Raw genomic sequence first — 22,867 nt, forward strand, 5'->3', positions numbered from 1 at the left:
TCTCCTAATCAGATTCAGCTGAATTGGTTTGAGACAGTGATTCAAATCACTGAATTGAATCACTATCCCCCAAATCAGCCGAATCCAAATCTGAAGTGAATACTAGCTGGTTCACACAGACCTACTGCTTACTCTATTAGTCAATTGAAAGTCTTACATGAAGGCATAAGAATAAAACTCTGCAGTTAGGTGGAAACTCATAATTTAATATGTTGAGTCTGGAGACCAAAGGGAGTTCCCAGTCACTGAAAGGTCTTATAGATACCTATGTCCAGTCTGTAATACTGGAGCTGGTTCTTGTCAGGTTTATCTTTCTATAAGTCAGGATTCCCTTGCCTTCAAAGATCTAATTAAGCTGCACATGTAGTTCAACAATCAAATCTAGTTTTCTGTATATTGGAGTCTTTTTCCTTTACTACAATGGATTTGAAAGGGAATATTGTTAAAGCAGACAAAGACTAACTCATTTAAATAATAAATTAAGGTATTTGCACAAATGTGATACTTGTAGCAGGTTACACTCCTGGGGTAGTCATTATTGTGCTGCATGTTATCAGTGAGGTACTTGACAACTTTTTGTGCCTTCCTATCTGATTAGCTCTCAATAACTACAACCTTATCTTGCTTTATTACATGACAGCATAAATTCATGTAATTTAGGTTTTGGCTTTATCAGTGAGATAAGGGATTCTCTCTCGCAGTTGCAACAAATTTGGATGCCTGCTGACTAAAAATTTATATTTTATGCATGCACATGTTTAGCCACATATCTTCAAGACCTGAAGATATGATAATATTTATATGATTGTGAGCTGCACTTCATTATTACAGGGAGAACAGATGGAGAAGGGTGAGAACAAAAAATATTTCTTGAAATAACTTTACTTGTCAGTGAGTTGTTTAGTCTATTGGAATATTCTCAAAGAACTTAAAGTGGGAAATATACTTGTGACAAGAAGTCATCAATGAACATGTATATATTTATAACACAGAATTCTGGGTAGTATAGAAAGCTTTTGGAATATTGGGCAAATACAATTATTCATGAAAGAGCTGACAGCTTTATTTTACCAGGGTCATGCTGGTTCATATAAGACAAGACACAATCAAGCTTTTTGTGCCCAAATAAGAAACCACACCTTTTAGCTCTTCCAAACATGTTGATAAACTCTTTGCTAACTGATTTAACAAGAAAAAAAGCAGAAAAGCAATATGAAAGCCTTGATAGAATACCCAATACAAACCAGAAACAGCATGTAAAAGTAAGCTCCTGAGAAAGTTTATTTATAACATTTCCAGATCACTTCTGCAAACTTTCAAACCTTCTGAGGTTTCTACATCAGTATTAGTGCCCATGCTCTGTCTGAGAAGTTTCTGTGCTATAGCCCTTTCAGCTCACAACAAACAATGTTAACTTCCAAAGCATAACTCAATCCCTGGAATTTAGCAAAAACTCAACATGAATTCTAATACTACAGCTAAGGAGAAACATTCAAAACCCCTGAGGCAAACTGATCCCATCTACATGAGATTCTCTAAGCTGTGTAAACTAGATCACAAATTAATGGAACTCATGTTCACCCTTCAGTGGGGGAGGGTATGCAGAAGCCTGCACTAGCTGAGGCAGGAAGGCTGGGGGTGGTCCCACATCGCTCCCAGCATGCCGGACATTGCTGATCCTGAGTGGGAACCATCCTTGGTTGGTTGCCTGGCACATGGCCCCAACCTCCTACTATCAGCTGCAAGGAGGTGGGAACCAGCACAGAATCTGTCTGTAGCCCTGTCATTGGGGGGAGTGGGGGCGGTGAGTGGAGGGATGCGGAGGCACCTATCACACAGACCTAACCCTACAGACCCAGCAAAAACAGCTAGAGGTGCTGTGAGGCAGAGGCTTTCCCCTCACTGCTGCCCCTGCCTGGCTGGGCTGGGCAGCTGCGCCAGGCCAAGCTGCACAGCCATGCTCCCAAATGTGTTGCTGCCTCTGAGTGGCATATGGGGAGGAACAGAGTGCCTCTCCCGGCCCCAGCCCCTCCCTCCTCCCCTCCCCCGCAGCGCAAGCTGGGGTCTGCACAGCTAAGGGAGCTCACACATTGCTGCGGGAGATTTTCACCTCCCTGCTGCCTTACCAATTTTTCCCAGTGCCTCTCATAACCTCTTGCTGCTGCCTCTCACAAGCAGGAAAGGAGGCAGGCAAGCAGGGTGGGGGGGAATGGAGCAGAGGGAGTGGCTTGTGGCTGGGAGAGACAGCAGCAGCAGCTCAGCCAACGAGCCAGGCAGTAGGGGGGGAAACCCTAGCTGCACAGCCCTGCCCCAGCTGTGCAGACCCCAGCTTGTGGGGAAAGCTGGGGCAGGGGACTCCATTCCCCTGCCCCTTGCCCACCCCCCTTCCCTGCCAGTGAAAAGCAGTAGCTCAGGGATGTGTGAGGCAGCAGATTGGCCCACCAGCCAGGCAGAGGTGAGGGGGGAAAGCCACCACTACATGCCCCTGCCCCAATCTTGCAGGCCCCAGCTGGGGGGAGGGGCAGGGCCAGCAAGAGGGCTCTGCTCACTCCTTCACCCACCAGTGAGAGGCAGTGGCTCAGGGCAGTGGCAGCAGCTCGACTGACCAATGGGGGGGAGGGGAGTCCCTGCTGCATGGACCCCTTCCAACTGTGCAAACCCCAGCTTGAGGTGAAGGGGGCCAGGGCTGGGGTGGGGCAACCTACCCACCACTGCCAGGGTCCCTCTCCCCTGCTGGTGAGAGGCAGTGGTTCACAGGGGAGCAAACCTGTGAATCAAAGGCTTTGCTACCTCAGGTCTGTGATAGCCCAGGGCAGGGCCAGCTTGGTTTTCAGCTGGAGCAGATTATTGTGGGCTGAGACTAGCCCACCCAAACTGTGAATGGGGGTTGACGGGAGAGCCACAAAGCATCCTGGGATACTGAGGGACTGCGACCTAGCTTGAGTTGGGAGGGGATCTAGCACAGAGGTTACATAGACGAGTCTAATATAAACTAATTACATTTGATATTACATCCATCTACGTCTATCTTAAACCCAGTTCAACAATTTCTAAACCAGTCTATGTGCACTAAGACTGGTTTCTGATAACTTATTCCAGTTTATATATAATTTCTGTACCTAGCCTATGAATCTAGATTTATGACTGTTACTAGTAAAATATGACCCCTTGATTTTCTAGATTCCTGACCTGAATTGTCTTAGGGAAACCTGATTTTTAGGAAGTGGTGGGGGGGTGGAATTTGAAAGAAAGACTTTCAAAATATTCTTTTCTAGGAGAATTTAGGGCTGCTGAAGGAGGTGCTACCTTGCTAGCCTTGGAGACTGGAGTAGAGCAACACAGACTACAAAATCTCATCCTCAACTCTGACCTGAAGCAGATACCTATAGAAGCACTGGCACTCAGCCTCAGACTACCAACAAGGATGTTGGCAGTCAGTGCCGACTGCTGCTGTAGTCTTGGTGATAGACATCAGTAAACTGAGAACTGGACTGAAACCAAATTCTACACAGGCCACTGAGAGGCATTAGTTATGCAACTGCAGGCATACTACACAACTACTCGTCTTCTGAGTAATGCCACCCGCTATAACTCTCTGAAGCTCTCAACAAAAATCTTTGCTCATGAGTTTTGGAACTTGCCTTCAGCAACTATAAATGAAGAACTAGCAAGTACACAAATAGTATCCTAATATAATTACCACACTTCATCCTTTGCACACCCCCTGCATAATTCAAAGTACTTACGCGCAAGCCAAAGTAGAGAAGGAAGAACACGTTGAAAGCCATGTCGATCTGTAATGTGAAATCTTTGTAGAAATTCTGGCAGGATTCTATTGGACTATTTGAAAAAAAAAAAAAATCAGAGTAAACGGGGGATCTCAGTGTCACATTTTTTTCTGTTTTGTTTTTTGATAAAAGCCTGAATTTTGAAAATGTCATTTTGTTTTCCAGTTCTCTTATGAAGTACAAGCAGGCATTTCCAACAGAACATTTCAGTCATTCAGTTATTCATTCATTCTTAATTTTCACCTGCTCAAATAAACTTCTGAAAAAACATGCAGAGACCTTTAAGTAAAACAAGCAGGAGATTACCTTAGGATCCCTTAACCTCACATTAACCCTTAAAGAACTGACTTCTTTCTACTGGATATACAGCTATGATAGTTTAGGAATAAAACCTAACTGACACACAGTTACAGTGAAACATTACACATTTTAAATGCATGGCATAAAGTAAAATCTTAAAAAACAAAGTTGCTTATGAATACTAAACCCATTAGCAACCTGAGGGACTTAGTCTTTGTAAGATTCCTTGTTTTTACATAAAGTCAGATTTTTTTTTCGATGGCCAGCTATGTACTTTATATACAGTACTACAAACTGAATAGAAAAGCAGCATAGCCCACTGGTAAAATTAAACAACAACAAAATGAACTGTGGGACTTGAAGCAGTACTCTAAGGGTTAATTTCTGCATGCAGGTTAATTAATTACCCTTCTAAAAGCAGCCATTGCAAATTCTAGCTTATCATTTTATGCTTTACTTAAGAGTGGATCAGATCCAAAGCATACTCTATACAAACTGGTACTTCAGTTTATATCTACCAACTAGCAGTTCAAGGAGGAGACTTTTTCTGTCCATGATTAGTGATTTATTTGTGGTATTCCTAGCACAGATTGGGGAAGACACAGAAAGCAGCTGAAGTGGCAAACCAAGCATAAGTAGCATGTCCCAAAATGTATATAGCAAATGATCATTTAATCTTCATATCTACAGAAAGAGGAAGAACAGCTAGAAAGTTAAGATCATTTGGAAGCATGGAAACTCCACTTTGAGGACAGAAAGGAAACATTTCCTCAACTTCCCCAGTACAAATAAATCACTGAATGTAATACCAGTTAGTATAGCTATAGCTCTGCAAATATGATGCTGAATTGCTCAACAAGCAAGATTCTATGCATTATGAATGTCAGTAACCTAATTTAAGGCATAAAGGAAATTACCTGGGCCACCAGGTCGTTACACATGCAGTCAGGTTTTCCATTCCTTGTATACATGTCAAACAAATTAAGTACAGCATGCCTTCTTGGTTACAAATGCATGGATGTTTATAGCAAAAGTCTCCCTGACATATAATAGCCTAGCATTTTAAGGAGCTTCTGGGCTGTAGGTATTTAAAATGTGTCTTAAGAAAAAAAATACCATGATGTCCAAACTTGAACATTATGAAACATATCACCTCTATTATAACCAAAGGAAAACTGATTTCAGGCAGAAGACACTAATGGAATTAAAGTAAGCAACTCACAATTTACACATACAGATTTAGTTTTTAGTTTGTTGTGTTTCTTTTTTAAAAGAAAGGTGGTTGTAAGCTGAGAACTAATATGCCCAGCTTCTTGCAGAGAATTCTTATGATCAAAGGAGCTTGTTATAATAAGGTAAGCTATACAGCTTGAGTCAGTGTGTACTGTAGCAACAAAAGTCACCAAAAGTACAACAGGAACGGAATAAATGATGCTGCACCAAGATAAAGACTGAAAACCCCTACCTCCCAGGTACATTTCTAAAAAATAAGCTGCAAATGCACTGAGTGAATGGAATTAAATAAGAGCAAACTGTGAGAAAATCCAATTTTACTGTCTTCCTTGTAGTGACATTCAATGTTCATCAGGTCCACAGAACAGGACAAACAAGTTGTATCCATGCATCTCAGAACCACCGTCCTTTCAGGTCATTGAGAAGGTTTTGCAAGTCTGCTTATGTACACCATGTCTTTTTTTCTTTGTACAGTGCTTAGCATAAATCATAAAATCCTGATTCAGGACTACGAGAACTATCTTACTAGAAATACCCCCTTTACTTCTATTCATCATTACTGTTCCTCATTTTGAGGAATATCATTCCTTAGTCCCCAGATTACTCATGCTGAATACAAATGTAGTGCTTTTGCATCAGAAAGGCAGAATCATGTCACTGTAGAGAATGCTTTTTATATGGGGGGCGGTGAGGGAGGGGAGATTCCCCCCCCCCCAGCAACTTAAACTTCCTTAGGTCTGGGTCTTTGCCATCTATTGTGCTTCATGTTTGGACCATGAAAGATTGATACTTAATTACTCATAACACTCTTAACATGACCAAGTTCACTCCCAATACTGTAGAAAATACAATTATACCAGAGGGGTTTTCATCCCTATATCTATGAGCAAGATATATTTAATGAAAAAGTTTGGAAGAATTCATTAAGACTTCCTACAAGGAAAACCCATCTGGTAGTTGGGCTCAGAAATCCTAAAGAATCTTGGCAAATGACCCACACCATTCCTCTCAAACTGATGAAACAGCTCAACAAGCTATGACATATGTTTCAGATGAAATATTCTATGTACATTGCACTGAAAATGCCTACCTACAGAAAGGGAACTGTGCATATTTGTCTTCGTGCCAAATGGAAGATGAATCCCTAAGGCAAATGCTACATTCTCTTAATTCTTAAGTAAAACAATTTAGCTCCTAGTGAGCTTCCCTCCTTGCTTGCCCAGATTCACACTTCCAGAAGGCAACACATTTTGTTAAAATTATTTATATTACACTCTCTTTAAAAATAGTAAGTGAAAATATATACAAATCATGCAGAACATTTTAAACATAGTAGAGTTCAAGGATAGATGACTTCATTTTCCATGATCCTATGCTGGTATAAACCAAAAGAAACTCCTTTTAAATCAATGGATTTACACAACTAAAAATACGCTGAAATGCAAAATCATGTCCAGAGGAAGAATGTAACCACATCAAATATGGATGAATGTCACTGTATTTGCAATATTTATTTTCTCCCCAAAGGTCTATCATTGTTTTGCTAAACTGAAGATGATTTCAAGAAATCAGTAACACCAGAAGTAGCTGGTGGCTCATTACCTCTTCTAGGCAGACACACATAGCACCTACTTTATTTGATTTAACATAAGGACTTGTGAGTAATTTATCAAAATGATCCAACTGTCTTCCCTCCCACTCCCCTCCTGCTAAATTTAATAAAACAAGTGTACAAAAAATGCATGCAAGCCATATACTTAGACTTGAGAAACTTAAGGACATATCCAGAAAGTTAGTGTTTGCATTTACCTATACATTGATGCAACTGATTAAATTGTACTGTATTAATAATAATGAAAGATTAGTACAGCATTCAGACTGCAGAATTTGAAATGAAGATAAATACTTGATTTAACAGGCATGCACTATCCCTTTGATGAGTATTTTTTGCTTTGCCCAAAATCCTTGTAATTGTTTTTAATCTAATAAGATTTTTGTTACACCAAATTATTTATTCTCTGTTGATAAATATTTACAAACTTATGCACAGGTCTATTCAGAAACAACCTAACAACAAACAAGGCAAGAAAACTGCCCAAAGTTTTGTGCCAGTTGGTGGAGGTATTATAACAAGGGGACTGAGAAACCTCAAATACCCACTGCAACAGAACACTTGACTACAGTTGCAATGATTAAATGGAAGAGCAAAAGTTAATCTTTTTTTAAATTACTTGCATAAGAAGCTTGTGAAGTTCTTTATTTTTACCTCTTGTGTTCATTTTGTTCTAATTTTGAAAGCCTTGTTAAGATATTTTTACTTTGTGCTTGTTCTTTGACCACTTAGGTAGTGCTCCTAGGTTAGAATGATAATTATGGGTAATATATTGTCTGCATTTAAAAGGTTTTCCAAAAGGTAGCTTCAGCTTGGAAATAAAGGTTTGTCTTAAATAGCAGCAGTAATGTGGTCAAGCCAATATTCAGCCTGATTACTTACATTTCAATTATTACTATTACTGATTATAAATTGAGCAAGAAATTGTTTATTTAAATAAAAGGATTCACATAGTCATGTGACAAGGCACAAAATGTAGACAGCTTTTGTCAGAGCCAGTTAAGGCAGGGCAGATCTGCTGTTAGCCCTTCAAGCCCTGTTTTTCTATAATTACACAAGTATTCAAGGGGAGAAATGTTAATATGCCTTATTTTAAGAGACTTATTTAATCACTTCTCTTCCAGTTCAGGATTTTAATTTTTTTTATTATATTGTTTAATGGGCCTGTTTTCTGAAGTGCAGAACACCCTCAACTCCCATTACAAAACAATCACCTAACTCCATAGGTATTTTCATAACATACTAAATTGGACTAAATATGATCCAACAGTATTCTTTATAGCCCTTTATAAAATTTTTGTTTTTGAGGGAAAAGAAGTTGAGCAGGTTGCCTATTTTTAAAAATATTGTTTTAGTGATATAACATTAATGTAAAACTATGTAAGGAGCAGGAATGTCATTTAAAGGAGATGTTTATATAGAGCAGAACGCTTCCTCTTGCTCTTATTCTAGGATGTGCCACTTTTACTCTTACCTCTTGCTGAGAGAGACCAACTAGTAAAATTGTGAAAATAATAAAAATCTCTCCAATAAGAGGTACATGGACACACTATACATTTATAAAAGTAGACACCTAGCAAGCACAACTTAAAAAAAAATCAGGGTGAGACAATAAGAATGCAGTGTGTCAAACACTTATGGAGACTGATAAAGTAAAAGTAAATGGCAGACATTCTTAAAAAAATAATCAAATGTCTTTCAGGTATTAATCATGTTATCGAGATAAAGCAAGAGTCCTTATTAGGACTATAAGATTGCTTTACTTCAACACATGCATTGATCTGTTCTAAATGCAAGACACTTAGGTAAATGGCTCAGCTCAGAAGGCATCACTTCAAAGTATGACATCTATAGGCCTATTACTTTCTCCAGTGGCAAATGACTTTTAATTACTTCTCTGCTTGTTGACATGATATGGGCCAATAAACAAGAATGCCTCATTTCTAGTGGCTTTAGCACTGCAAATGACATATAGAAAAGATTTGTTTTCTCCCAAAGAGAAAGAGCAGCCAGTTGCAACACAATAAATAGAGAAAGGGGAGTAGTAACCATACTGCTATCAAAGATGTGTTAGGATCTGAGAACTATGTAGTAGCCCCGAGAACCAATATCCAAGGAAAACAGCAAAATATTCTATGATTAAAAGTTCGGGGTTGTGTATGTTAGGAGTGTGACTGTCTCATCTCCTTTGACATTACATATAATCTGGCTGTGGCAGAATTTTTCATCTTTCCAAGTATTCGTTCTGGCTGTTTTAAATCTACAGACTCAGGCCCAGACTGTAACCGATAATAGCATTATTCGTACTACCGCAGCATGAAGGAGCCATTGTCACAGACCCTAGGCACTGAACAAACATAAACAAACAGACAAAGATACTCCAAGTTTACATGAGTTCAACAGACAGACAAATGTGGCCCTGAGTTAAATATACTTTCTTTTGGGCTGTATTACAAGGTGCCTGTATACTTATACTATTAATTTAATTTCTAAAAATAATTCACTTTATGGAACTATCATTTAACCAAATGAGTTTGAGTACCCAATTAATTCAGGATGACAGAGGAAAACCCTTCCAGCTGTATGCCCCCATGTTCCCAACTGCTGTCCCACTAAATTGGATTAGATGATCTCTTAAGATCCCTTCCAGCTTTACTAACCTATACACTTATTTAATTAATTAAACTCTATGGACATTTTTGGAAGAAAGACCGAGTTCCTTATATTTGCTTCATCCTTGCTTCTCACTTTACCACTGATGCTGAAAAGTCAGCACTTAGTACTCTTCCTTCTCCCAGGTTCAAAACTTTGGGCAGAAAGAGGAGTAATAAAAATAATAAAAGCACATATTAATTATTGCCAAAGGCTGCAGATTCTTTTTTCACACAACCTAATTTTGTCACAACAGCTGACCATGTCCCAGTTTTGCTTCCCATCTCACTTCCCTCTAGTCTTTTCAGAATACTTCCTTTAAAATATTGCTTACCTATCACTTGAACTTTGCTGCTGTCCTTTTCATTTTTTCCTGCTCCCTAGTGCACCAAGCTTACATTTTTCTCTCCATAAAGATCACACAAAACTGTTCCTTCTCATCCTTTCTTTTTTTGGTTCCAGCTACGTCAGCACAACCAAAGCACATCTACCAGGTATTATTAAATTCTAACCATTTTTGACTAACATCTTATGAACTAAAACTCCTCAAGGCAGCTTATCAGTTCTTCAACAATGAACAAAAAAGGTGTAAGCTCTTCTCCTACTTGCCCTAACTCTAGAACAAGAAAAAAACCAAAACAAAACACTGTCATTTTTAAGAAACTAATCCAAACCACTGAAGGTATGTCCAATAACATAATTCAATAGATTTTGTTTGTGAAATCAGGGTCAGAATCATATAATTTTGTTCCATGGAATGTACAATTATGAAAAACCTATGTTAAGGCCTAAAGATATTATAATTTATTCAAATAATTTACATTAATATAATAATTTAGCCTCAGTAGTGCATGCTGTTGCCCAAGTTCTATAGCAATCAAAATAACTGAAGAGGTAGAAGTCACTGATTAAGAATCTGGTGGTGTGATAAACTAGTAACCATAGTTTAATGACAGTAATAGCTGCTTCTGCAGGTATAGAGACATGTTGTTGGTTTTCTCTCTCTCAGAAACTGGTTTAAATCTGTAACAGAACAGAAGCTGAGTGCATACAAACCAATTTCAATACAGCTAAAACTAGTTTAATATAAACCTGGTTGAATGAAGTATCAGACTTAACCAATTTGGGTCAAACTGGTTTGTAAAACTTCTGTCCCAGACCCCTTCCTGGTTCAAGTTGAATCACAGTCCAGCAGCATCCCAGCATGCTTTCCAGCCATGGGCTGGGCTGAGCTGGGCTGTCTGCTCCAGCAGAGAAGGACTGGGGAGAAGGTGGAGAGACTACCCCCCGCCACAAGCAAACCCTAGCTGGGGTCTGGGGCCAGGGAGGGGGGTTAAACTTCCCTTCCCGAAGTACCAAGTCACCCTGCCCAGCACTGCCCAGCCTTGCCCAAAACTTACTGCTGGCTGCAACTGTGGACTACAAATCCCAGAGGCACCTAGAAGCAGGAAAAGGAAATGATGAGCAACCCTGAAGAGTCTTACTGATGTAATTCTGGACTGCAAATTCCAGAGACCTCAGGGGCAGCAGGAAGAGGAAGTGAACACACGGCTCATGCTGACTACATGCCAGACAGCCATGCTCTAGCTTCTGGTCTGAGTCACTACATTTCCTGAATCAAAAGTGAATGTCTGTCCATTTTTTTCAGCTACAACTTAAACTAACCTGCAAAGATTGAAATGATATAGCCTTGGGCTTTTTGACTGTCTGTACTTAGCCTTAAAGAACCAAATGTTAAGCGGGTCTGTTTCAGACTTCTGAATGGGAATATTATTCATGTGTTATACCAGTGGGTACATTTTGTCTTATTTATGTCAAGCTGTATTTTGTCATCTTCCTCATCCTGCAGCATAAATAGATCAATAATTATCCTTGTCATCATGGTGAAAAGTTATAGAAGTTGCATGTTGGGAGTCAGAAAACAGATAGACAGACACATGGCTTAAATTACACTAATATGAAATTCTGTAAGTATGTAAAATTAAATGTTATGCATCAAGGCCCTCCAGTGAGAAAAGCAGTTTTCTAAACTTTAATTTATATCACACTGAACTTTGCAAAGTGAAATTAAAACAACATTCTCCCCTTGTACTTGGCCTTGCTGAGGCCACAGCTGGAGTACTGCATCCAGTTTTGGGCTCCACAATTCAAAAAGGATGTGGAGAAGCTTGAGAGGGTGCAGAGGAGAGCCACGCGCATGATCAGAGGTCAGGAAAACAGACCTTATGATGAGAGGCTAAGAGCCATGAGACTATTCAGGCTGGGAAAGCACAGGCTCAGGGGTGATCTGGTGGCCACCTATAAGTTTATCAGGGGTGCTCACCAGGATCTGGGAGAATATCTATTTACCCAAAGGGATGACAAGGTCGAATGGTCAGAAACTCTTCTGTGACTGTTTCAGGCTGGACATAAGGAAAGACTTCTTTACTATCCGAGCCCCCAAAGTTTGGAATAGACTGCTGCTGGAGGTGGTTCAAGCACCTATTCTGAATGCCTTCAAGAGACATTTGGATGTTTATCTTGATGGGATCTTACAATCCCTGCTGACTTCCTGCCCCTGGGGCAGGGGGCTAGATTCGATGATCTTCCTAAGTCCCTCCTAGCCCTAATGTCTATGAAAACAATGTAATTTCAATGTGAATTTGATCTCAGAGAATATTTAATCAATGTAAAATACACTTCGGAATATAGTAAAATAAAGATGTTTTCTGATCAGTTTTACAATTTGCCTGAGATCCTAGACAGACAATATATGTATCCCAGTATAATCTTCTCTTAACATAAACTCTTTTATTTTTACCCCAGTTTATGTATAACCTTACATTACTAAAACTTAACTTGTTCTAACATAAATTTACCCCAGGAACAAACATAGGTGAAAATATACTGCTACAACCATCAGTGGTATATGGAGCTTATCCTGCCATTCACTAAAGGCAAACCAACTACTCACTTGCTCCTTTCTCCTGAGTTTTCTTTCATGAACAAGTTTTATATTGGTTTTAGATTCATGTGCATTGAAGCATTCTGGATTTACACAATAATTAGTGTGTCAGGTTTTAACTGGATTTCAGCTGTATAAATTAATGTAATATAAGCCATTGCAAATTGGCTGTACTCAATAATGAAGTGATGGTATAAATAACACAGCTAGGAATGAATTGTTTACTAAATGGAATAAATCAGCAAACAAGTGAAGTCAATTTATACAGACAAACTTCCTCAAATAAACAAATAAATAAGTAAGTATCACCATTTTTGAGAAAAACAATTTCTTAATTGCACCAAATTGCATGAACATTCAGCTTTGGCTTACAAGCTATTGTTTGTATGCACACACAAATTAAGGGTTGGTTTTCATATGAAAGATTAAAGATAGATTTCTGCAGACCAGATAACATGCCCATGTTTTTGACATTCTGACTTTTCAGCAATGTAGAGGAAGACCCAGGGCAATATTCATAATCTTTCCAGAATAAAACACAATTTATTCTTTTACTGCAAGGCAGGTAGGGAATGTACTAACCTTTGGAACACACACCACTGGATCTCGATAATTTTTAAAGATGCTTCTATTTGAAAAATGTGGTTGAAATCTCATTGCTAGCTGCAGAGAGTATACTGTTTTACCTTGTTATGGGTTTTCTTCCTGTCATAATACATTTTCAGGTAATTTTTAGTGATACGTAGTTTGAATATAGTAATAATTATAGGTTATTTTAATAAAATTATCTGAGCAATGAGAATACCATTCTAGAAGAACGATACCATGATAACTCATAGGGTCATATTCTTTGATATAATTGTGTGTGCGAGATATCTGCCATGTAAAATTGCTCTTTAATGTCATATTACTGCAATTAGCAATACATTTTCATTCTGACTGACAAACACTGAATATTAATCCACGAGTTATTATTTTGATATCTTGGTTAACATCAAATGAACTGACTGCTATTCACAGACTTAACAGCAGAATCTGCTCTATTTCATAGCCTATTTACTGAAACTGGCATATTTGTCTTTTAATTTAGGTATCCATCCCTCTCCTCCTTAATTATGTTCCTTTATGGATTCTGGTTCCCTTTCCCTCAAATGTTACCCAATTTCTTCCTTTCATTCCTTTGCCTGTTGGTACATGGCAGGGATCCTAAAAATCCATTTGCCATGAAAAAACACAGAAGTTGCATTTTTACAGAGTATCTTTAGAATCACTGGGAAAAAAACACCTTACTGAAACAACTTACTGAAAACCAAATGCTGGCAGCTAGCAGTTCACATAGCTGCTGCAACAGCCTGCCAGAGAGAGAAGTAGCTGGCATACAGGGAAGCAGTCAAGATGGTGGCAACCTCCTCCTCCTCCCTCCATCACTGATTGGTGAAGAGAGTTGCCTGTTGTGTGGCCATGCCCCTCTCCACTAATCAGAAGCAGGGGATAGGTTCAGCAAGAACAGTAGCCCTCTCAGCCAATCAGTGGCAAAGGGTGGGGATGTCCAAAGGGCAGCCCTCTCAGCCAATCAGCAGTGAGGGGCAGGGCCACCACCAGGGCCCCTCGGGATTTTAATGTTTTGTGTGACAGAAAACTAGAATCCCTGGTTATAAGTAACTGAACTTAAAATCCTTTTATATCTTACTTACTAAGGTTTGTATTACTGCCACTCTTTAAGATGTTCAGAAAATACCATGCATCCAATTATGCTTTCAGTTTTCATCAGCAAGCCTTCTACTGCCAAAAAGTATGAGGACACATCTAGAATGTTTGTATCTGGTGACTATTACTACTTTTGGTTACTGCCTCTGCAGTCCCTCATGATAATAATGATACCTAGATATTTTTAGCACCCTTTCTTTCATAGGTAGAAGGCAACGCAGGGTGGCACCATAGAGACTAACCGGTTCAGGAAGGCATAAACTTTCATAGGTGACGGACTACTTTGTTAAATGCTATTCAAAGTTGCATTTCTAAGGTGCTACTCTGACCTGCCTTCTGCCTGACTTCAGGCTAACACAGCTAATTGCCTCTTTTTTCTTTTACTAGCATTCTTTGAAAAATCACGTGACCTCCATGATTTTAAAAATCCTTTGCCATCATTTGATTATGAAGACTTAGTCTAAACTGAGCCTAATGTTTTTGGTTGTTGTTAGACATTACCTTTCCCACATTAAATTATCTTAAGGCAGGCGTGTTCATGGGTTAAGGCAGGAGAAGGCAAACATCTCAACATTATGCCTCTTTGGGTGAGGATTATTTCCAGCTGGAGTCAGACAGCATGTGTTGCAATAACAGCAGGCTGCTCCACAGGACAAATACAAGCAATTTACAGTCCTTCAGTATCCCAGGATGCATCACTCCCAGCCCCCACTCATCCCCCCATCCTCCCCATGTGAGCAATCTCTCATCCAGAACTCTATTGTCTGGGACTGACAAAAACCTGGGGAACCATGAGTGAATGGGGAGTTGTGGGGAGTAAGGTGGCGGGCAAGAGGGGAGATGCTGGAGAGAGAAAGCCGGGCAGCCATGGGGCAGACTTGGAAGTTTCTAGTCATGCCCCTGCTCATCAGCCCTCCAGTGACAAGTCAGAGCTGTGCATGTTAGGATATTAACCCTTACTTCTATCAGATTCTCCAAATTAAGTTTGTCAATGCTAATATTGTTCTTCATCACTGTACAATTATTTATATAGAAAACAACATTTTAATGGAGATATATGCTTAACACAGCAAGTTTTTACTAAATGGTAGTAAACCTAAGGCTGAAGTACAATAGTTCTCTAATACAACAGAAAATTTACCTGAACAAATTAGAGGTGCACCAATACATTGGTCCAATATCAGATCAGTACTAATATAAAGAAAACTGGCTATATTGGATATCGGCCCAGTGGGGCCAATAATTTGGCCGATAAATGCCCGTGCTGTGCGCCACTGCAGCATGGAGCACAGCTGGCAGCTCAGTGCCCCACCTCCACCCACGCGCTGGTTATATCCAGGGCTGTGCCAGGCAAATGGAGGCAGCAGTGCTGGAAGCTGAACAGCAGCGGAATTTGGGGTGGATGCAGCATTCTCCCTGCGCCGCTGGCACCCACTCCAAGCCCAGCCCCCCACTGAGAAGAGTTCCCTGTAGCACTGGCTGCAGCCCACCCTGCCCTGCTCTGCCCCATGCAAATCCAGGGGGCACAGGCCTTCCCAGGATGCAAGCAGAGGCAGGAGCCGCCACTCCTCCCCACCACGAGCTGTGAGTCTGGCCCACAACACACCCCACCTGGGCAGCACCTGCCCATGTCCCCTCCCCACTCCCTCACCACAGGGGGCCCCCATGCCCTTTCCCTCCCTCCTCCCCTTCCACCACACTGGACTTATCAGCTGGAGGCAGCTGTATTGAAAATCAGATTGGTACTGGCCAATTTGCATCCTTAAATATCAGCTATCAGTATCAGCCCCAAAAATCTCTATAGGTGCACTACAGCAAATATCTTACATCAATGGTAAAAATGCATTATTTTAGGACTGCTACCCTTTCTGCATTTTTATCGTCGTTCTTGACGCATGCACCTAAGACTTTTACTACCCATAGAAATATTGACTGTCCATCTTGCATAAATTGTAACTGCAAAGTCAACAACAACAGTGATTCAGAAGATGCACCATCTCACATTACAAACTTCATGACTCCTAATGCCTCCAAACTGCACTTCTCCAAGAAATCTTTGTGAAACTACAGAATATGACATTGACAAGCAAACTTGTATAACCATGGTCCCATCCCTTATTCCAGGAGGAAAACATCATTGCCCTGTGGACACTGTTAACATCAAAGTTCCTCAACACCCATTGATGTTTGATATTTTGACAAAATACTTGTACCACATTTAGTGTGCCCCATATCTCCACAGTTCTTGGGAGCATAGCATCTGTGAGACTCAATCATTCCAAACCCTAGTTATTACTAGGTGAATAATACTACTAAATAGAGAGCTAGATAAAGATCTCTCTCTCTCTCTCTCTGTATGTAGTATCATGATACTAGATAGATAGATTGATGTAGTATCATTCACCTGGTAATAACTAGGGCTTGGAATGAATGCGTGGGGGGGGGCGGTGAGAGATCCCAGGGGTATTCTGGGGTTTATTCTGAGCTACATTTGCCCTAAGCAGAGAGAGGCCCTGACTGTTTATCCTGATCTAACCCCCTCTTCCTTGCACAACCATAGAGGGTCATCGTTTGGTACTTTTGTTTGTCTTGGGGATCTCAGTATGGTTTGGTATAGCTGAATCTACTCCTGGGAACTTCAGAAAAACACTTGTAAAAATCATCTTTATTGTTTCCCTTGGCTTTCCTCTTTCATCCCTTTACCCATTTTATAGCACTGAACTAAATATTTATTTTTAGGGACAATACTTCAGAGTTGCTCCACCTGTGGGATCAGATTATAGTCCAGTACTGCATTTAAAACAGGTAACTTTACCCCTCCTGGCCATAGCATTGGCTTTCTCTGGGACTATACACTTACAAAATGCAGATACTTTTCAACATTCAGAGAAAAGTTAAATTTGTCTTGCCTATGTATTTAAATATAATGAATAGTAATTTGATAAAGTGAAACTCTTTGCATCTATTCACTTTTATGAGCTCTTAAAAATAGAATACAGATAAATTGCGAAGTGATTTCAGAATCACGTAACTTAATTCTCCTCCTCCTTTACAAACAGGAAAAAGAGCCTGGAATCAGAGGGACAAATACTGAATCTTAGTGATCTATTAAAACTAGAAGACAAAGTCTACTTTGAAGAAGCAAATTAATAATGTGAACACTTTTCACCATTAATTTCATCTCTGTTACAGAATGGAATTATGGGATGACGTCATTTTCAAGCAGTCATTTAAACACTTATCACAGAGGGCTCGCTGTGTGAGACATAAGCTTAGTCCTTCTTTTCTAAAACTGGGAGTACTGAGGATTACCACTTAACACCCAACTTGGAAGGCAAAACAACTAACATAGTGATATAAAAAAAAGTTTATAGAACTTTTTATCTGAAAATATAACAGGTAAGTGCTTTACAAACATTTATGAAGCTTCTCAATCCCCCTCTAAGGTAAGCAATTATTATTCTTCAAACCATGTGAACAGGATGTGAGGCTAAGTGTCATCATACTGTAAGTTACTGGCAGAGATATAAATAAAACCCTACTGATTCAGACTTCTTCAACACTGAAAGGAAGGACTTCATGTTATTGTACAGACCCATGTCTGACCATTTCTGGAACAGTTCTGAGAAGGTATTCTGTCTTACCCCAGTAGAAGACCAGTTGTAGGATCCTGAATATGGCCAAAATCAAGGGGAAAAGCAATAGGGAAATCACAAGATAGCATGGGGAAAGGGGTGTATTATAGCTATTATATAATTTATCTGATTTGTTACTTCTTTTATACATTTTTCTTTACATGAAGGTTCTTTATAGGGAGATTCTTAAAAGATTTAAAGTATTTTTGTTTTTCCATGTATATTTCTATACTTACTTTTTATACCTTTAGAATGAGCTAAAAAGAATATTAATAGCATACAAAGTTCTGTGTGTGTGTATGGTTAAAATGCATATCCTTCACAATATCACAGACTATTAATGAATAAGCAATCAGTTTTGGAAGGAAAAACGTAGTATTTAACTCTGAATACACACTGGACATATGATTTACCTAATTCTATCTTCTAATCAATAGCACCAACAAACTGAGTTGAAAGGAGATGCTCAAGCCAGTTTCCCAGTAGTGATACTTCATTATTTCAAGAACCAATATCACTAGCATTAAATCACACACCTCCCAAGATAAAGATGTCTACCAGCATATCTACAAACATGACAATGAGCAAAGTATTATGTAGGATATCCAAACAGTTTGTAAAAGATTAGAACAGGGTTGCAATATTTTGCATCACATATCATTCAATATTTTTGGTGGAGTTTATTTATTTATTTTGTCTTAATTATTTCACAGATCAAATATAGGACACACACAACTTTAAGTTTCACCTCAAAGCTCCAACTCTGGTAAGTACAGGTAATTCACAATTTGATACCGCTACTGCTACTTAAGTTTTGTCATCATTGGGAAGCTTAACCTGTCTTTTGAACCCTATTAACTTGAACTTAGCTGTTATCTTCTGACAGGAAATACATAGTACCTTTTGCCTTGTTTCTCATGTTCCAACCCTACTGTGATTGTTATAGTCAACAAGTTGACTATATTATGTTGGACATTTCATGTTTCTACTATTTTAGTCATATGAGACATTCACACTAGATGCTTATATCCAAGGTTTACTCAGTTTCTAAGGTCATGTTTTTAATTCTGGTTCATGCACTTAATGCTTAGACTGCATTCAGTGTATAAGCCATTAGGATGAGCACACTGGCATGCACAGGCAGTACAAGAATAGAATATAATTAATCCCAAAGACAACCGAAAAGGTGAAGTTGCATCATGCAATGAAACCACAGCTTGGCCTTGGCTGCCATGCAGAAAAAACCTACATCAATGAGTCTGCAGTGCGGCTCCTAGGTAAGAGTTGATATGAAAGAGGTGGGTTATTTCAGCAATGAAGACACAGGCTGAAAATGTTTATACTACTGTAAACAAAATACTGTACATAGCACCAGCATTACATACTAGAAACGAAAGTTATCTGGAGAAGGATGAGGTACTACTGGTTATATTGACAAGCCTGAAATCCAATCAATATTTTTTCTAAGCATTTTGCTATTTTAACAAGCAAGCTTATTAGAGTTTTCAAAGTAAACCTTAATTTTCATGAAATGAGATACCATTTAAATAATGAGATACTAAATCTTACATCCATTCTGAAATTACAATGTAAGTGGGGAATAAGTGGGGAATAATTTTATCTAATAAATACATAATCATGGAGAGATGATTTTTCAATGATGTGCACAAAACTTAAATCACACAACTTCCACTAAATGGAATACATAATGTACAGGACTGAACATAGATTGGCAATATAAAGAAAGTATTAGGTATGAATGTTTTACTCAGCTCTTCAATCAGAAAGCCACATCTTTCCTGATCAATAATGCACTGATTTGCATAAATATCTGTAAATGTATAGCCGTAATTTTTACTCACCTTCATGGATGTCATGAATATTAAAATATAACATAGATAATAGAGTGACCAACTACCTGGTTCTTTAAGAAACACACTTTATCTGGTGTCCAGTATGTCACAACCAGAATCTAGTAAAGGGCTCATATGTGACTGAATTAATTTTAAGTAATATATACTTGTGGGATTACACCATGTAATAGCATTATGCTGTTGCTCCCTTGACAAATATATTTTGCCCCATTTATTGCAATAATTTACCCTCAGTTTTGAAGGAACAATCCTTTATTTCCTTGAACTGTAGATGGTCACTCTACCTGCGCTGTAATTCCCAAATATTTCTGTTAATCACAGGCATTTCTGGGATTACCAAAAGACAGCTTTATTGTGCCTACAATTTTAGACAGGTATGTTGGAGATACCTGGTAACAGCCCCTATAGATCATGCTTCAAACCAACTGCCTTTAAAAACTATGATATTATGTGCTTATAATTCTTCAAAGGATTCATGTCTGAGCTTCAGAATTCACCACAAGTATGGAAAACCAAAGACAAAATGAAACTAGCTTGCTAATAGCAGGACCAACCCTCCTAGCTTCTAAAAGCTGTTGAATTTTAACAAAAAGTTAAACAAGGCACTTCAGCAACTTCTGAGCTTGACAGAAGTGCAAAAAATGCCAGTTGTAAAGAACTCCAGCAAATATTTTTTCATAGGCCAAAGAGACGATTTTTTCTACCTTGATAATTAACCTCTGAAATTCACCACAGACATGATCTGCAACAATGCGTAATGCCATTTCTAGTTTGAAAAGTACTGTGTTGAAAGAAGGACCTGACTGTTCACAAGTTGTGCACTGAAAATATGAACATTTTCTTAGGTGTACAAGTGTACACTTATACAAGGATGCACTGTGCATGCATATGCAGCTGGTTAGATGAGCACTTGTTTAAGAGCTTACAAACTCTGCTGATAAGGCCAGGAGACCTTGTAAGTTGTGCAAGCCGTAGCCGAAGGGTCAAAAACTTAGAAGCTGTACTTGCAAGCTTCTAAGATGTACCAGCCAAATAGGTGAAGTACATTCTATAAAATGTACACATATACATACACACAGTATATATACATATACAATATACAGTATAATATAAATTATACATATTATCTTTTTTACACTTTCACTGGTAGAAGGCAGGGTAGCAGTACACCATATAGACTAAGTGAATCAGAGATTTATAAGCTTTCCTTGAGCAACAACTCACTTCATCAGATGCTAACAATTATTAGTAGTGTTACTGTCTTACATGCTTGCATATAGCAGTCAGTAATTTTCTGCCTGACAGTAACTGATGCAAACAAGAAAATAGATTTTATTCCCAAAATCTTATCCATAGCAAACACAACATATGGGTGATTTTTTCCCCCTCCCTTATAAATTACAGAAATATTGCAAAAATTCTGTGAAACACACAATTTGTCATCATTGAATAAGAAAATGTCATTTAAATAAAAATAAAAAGATGTAAAGTCACAGAACTAGGGCACATACAAAATCCATTCAAAGTCAACAGCAGCTACAAATCCCAGTGCCTCTGAAATTTCACAGAACCTGAGGTTTTATCATTTTAGCATGGTTCCCCACAACAGTCTGTCAGCACAAGCACAGCAGAATTAACTAACAATGGGAATGGGTGCATCTATACATGCACATTACTGCAAAGTAGACTAAGTAGCTCCATAGTAAAGTGTCACCACCTACACATGCACCAGTAATAGGGCCCGATAAACTGTTAGGAACATTACTATCTTATGGTGGAGTAAATAATTGTCCTGAAATGCATATGAGGCTAAAAAGAAAGGCCTACAAAGGATGGAGGATGGGATTCACCTCCAAGGAAGAATATTCTGCACTGGTCCGGTCCTGCAGGGAGCAAACCAGGAAAGCCAAGGCTGCAACTGAACTCCAACTAGCTTCGAGTATCAAGGACAATAAAAAGTCCTTTTTCAGATATGTGGGGAGCTGGAGGAAAAGCAAGGGCAACGTTGGACCCCTGCAGAACCAGATGGGACAACAGACACCCACGAAAAAGACAAGGTATTAAATGGGTACTTTGTGTCGGTCTTTCATCAGTCCCATGGGACGCCCATGCCCACTATGGGACAGGCAGGTCCCGGTGAGGGAGATCCCCTGCCCTGCATCAATGCTGACTTTGTAAAGGAACACTCTGAGAGGTTGGATACCTTTAAGTCAGCTGGCCCTGACAAACTACACCCCAGGGTACTCAAGGAACTGGCGAGCATCATAGTCCAGCCTCTTGCATGGATCTTTGAGAACTCCTGGTGCTCTGGTGTAGTGCCTGAAGACTGGAAGGCCATTGTGGTGCCTATGTTCAAGAAAGGGAGGAAAGTGGATCCAGCAAACTATAGGCCCATCATCCTGACTTCTATCACAGGGAAGAGCTTAGAAAAGTTTATTAAAGAGGCCATCCTTAATGGACTGGCTGATGCCAACATCCTGAGGGATAGCTAGCATGGGTTTGTTGCAGGTAGGGCTTGCTTGACCAATCTCATTTCCTTTTACAACCAGGTGACCTATCACCTGGACAAGGGAGAAGAGATTGATGTCATATATCTTGACTTCAAAAAAGCCTTTCAATCTGGTATCCCATGATCACCTCTTTTGGAAACTGGCCAGTTGTGGCCTTGGGTCCACCATGATCCGCTGGCTGGGAAATTGGCTCTGTGGTCGGACCCAGAGGGTAGTAATTGATGGAAGTCAATCGTCATAGTGCCCTGTGACCAATGTAGTCCCCCAAGGCTCTGTCCTTGGCTCCCTATTGTTCAACATCTTCATTAATGATGTGGACATTAGAGTCAGAAGCAGACTGGCTAAGTTCACCCATGACACCAAACTTTGGGGCAAAGCATCCACACCAGAAGACAGGCGGGTGACCCAGGCCAACCTGGACAAGCTCAGCAAATGGGCGGATGAGAACCTGATGGTGTTTAACACCAAAAAATGCAAGGTTCTCCACCTTGGGAGGAAAAACCTGCAGCTTCCTTATAGGCTTAGCTGTGCTACACTGGCTAGCACTACAGAAGAAAGAGACTTGGGGGTCATCACTGAGCACAAGATGAACATGAGCCTGCAGTGCGATAC

The 22,867-nt window shown here is 39.5% G+C and overlaps 1 protein-coding gene across 4 annotated transcripts in view; it reads right to left on the minus strand.

The window, feature by feature from the left end:
* The window catches only part of KCNMA1 (potassium calcium-activated channel subfamily M alpha 1), a 1,030,169-nt gene that overhangs the window by 435,783 nt on the left and 571,519 nt on the right, over window positions 1-22,867 (minus strand). For all 4 annotated transcript variants that reach the window (XM_090058809.1, XM_090058810.1, XM_090058812.1 and 1 more), the window contains one exon: window positions 3,747-3,840. In XM_090058809.1, the coding sequence (XP_089914935.1) occupies window positions 3,747-3,840 (94 nt within the window). The remainder of the gene's footprint in view (window positions 1-3,746; window positions 3,841-22,867) is intronic.

This window comes from Crocodylus siamensis, chromosome 7, assembly GCF_052110815.1.
Source record: "Crocodylus siamensis isolate JL-2025a chromosome 7, ASM5211081v1, whole genome shotgun sequence".
Taxonomy (NCBI): Eukaryota; Metazoa; Chordata; order Crocodylia; family Crocodylidae; genus Crocodylus; species Crocodylus siamensis.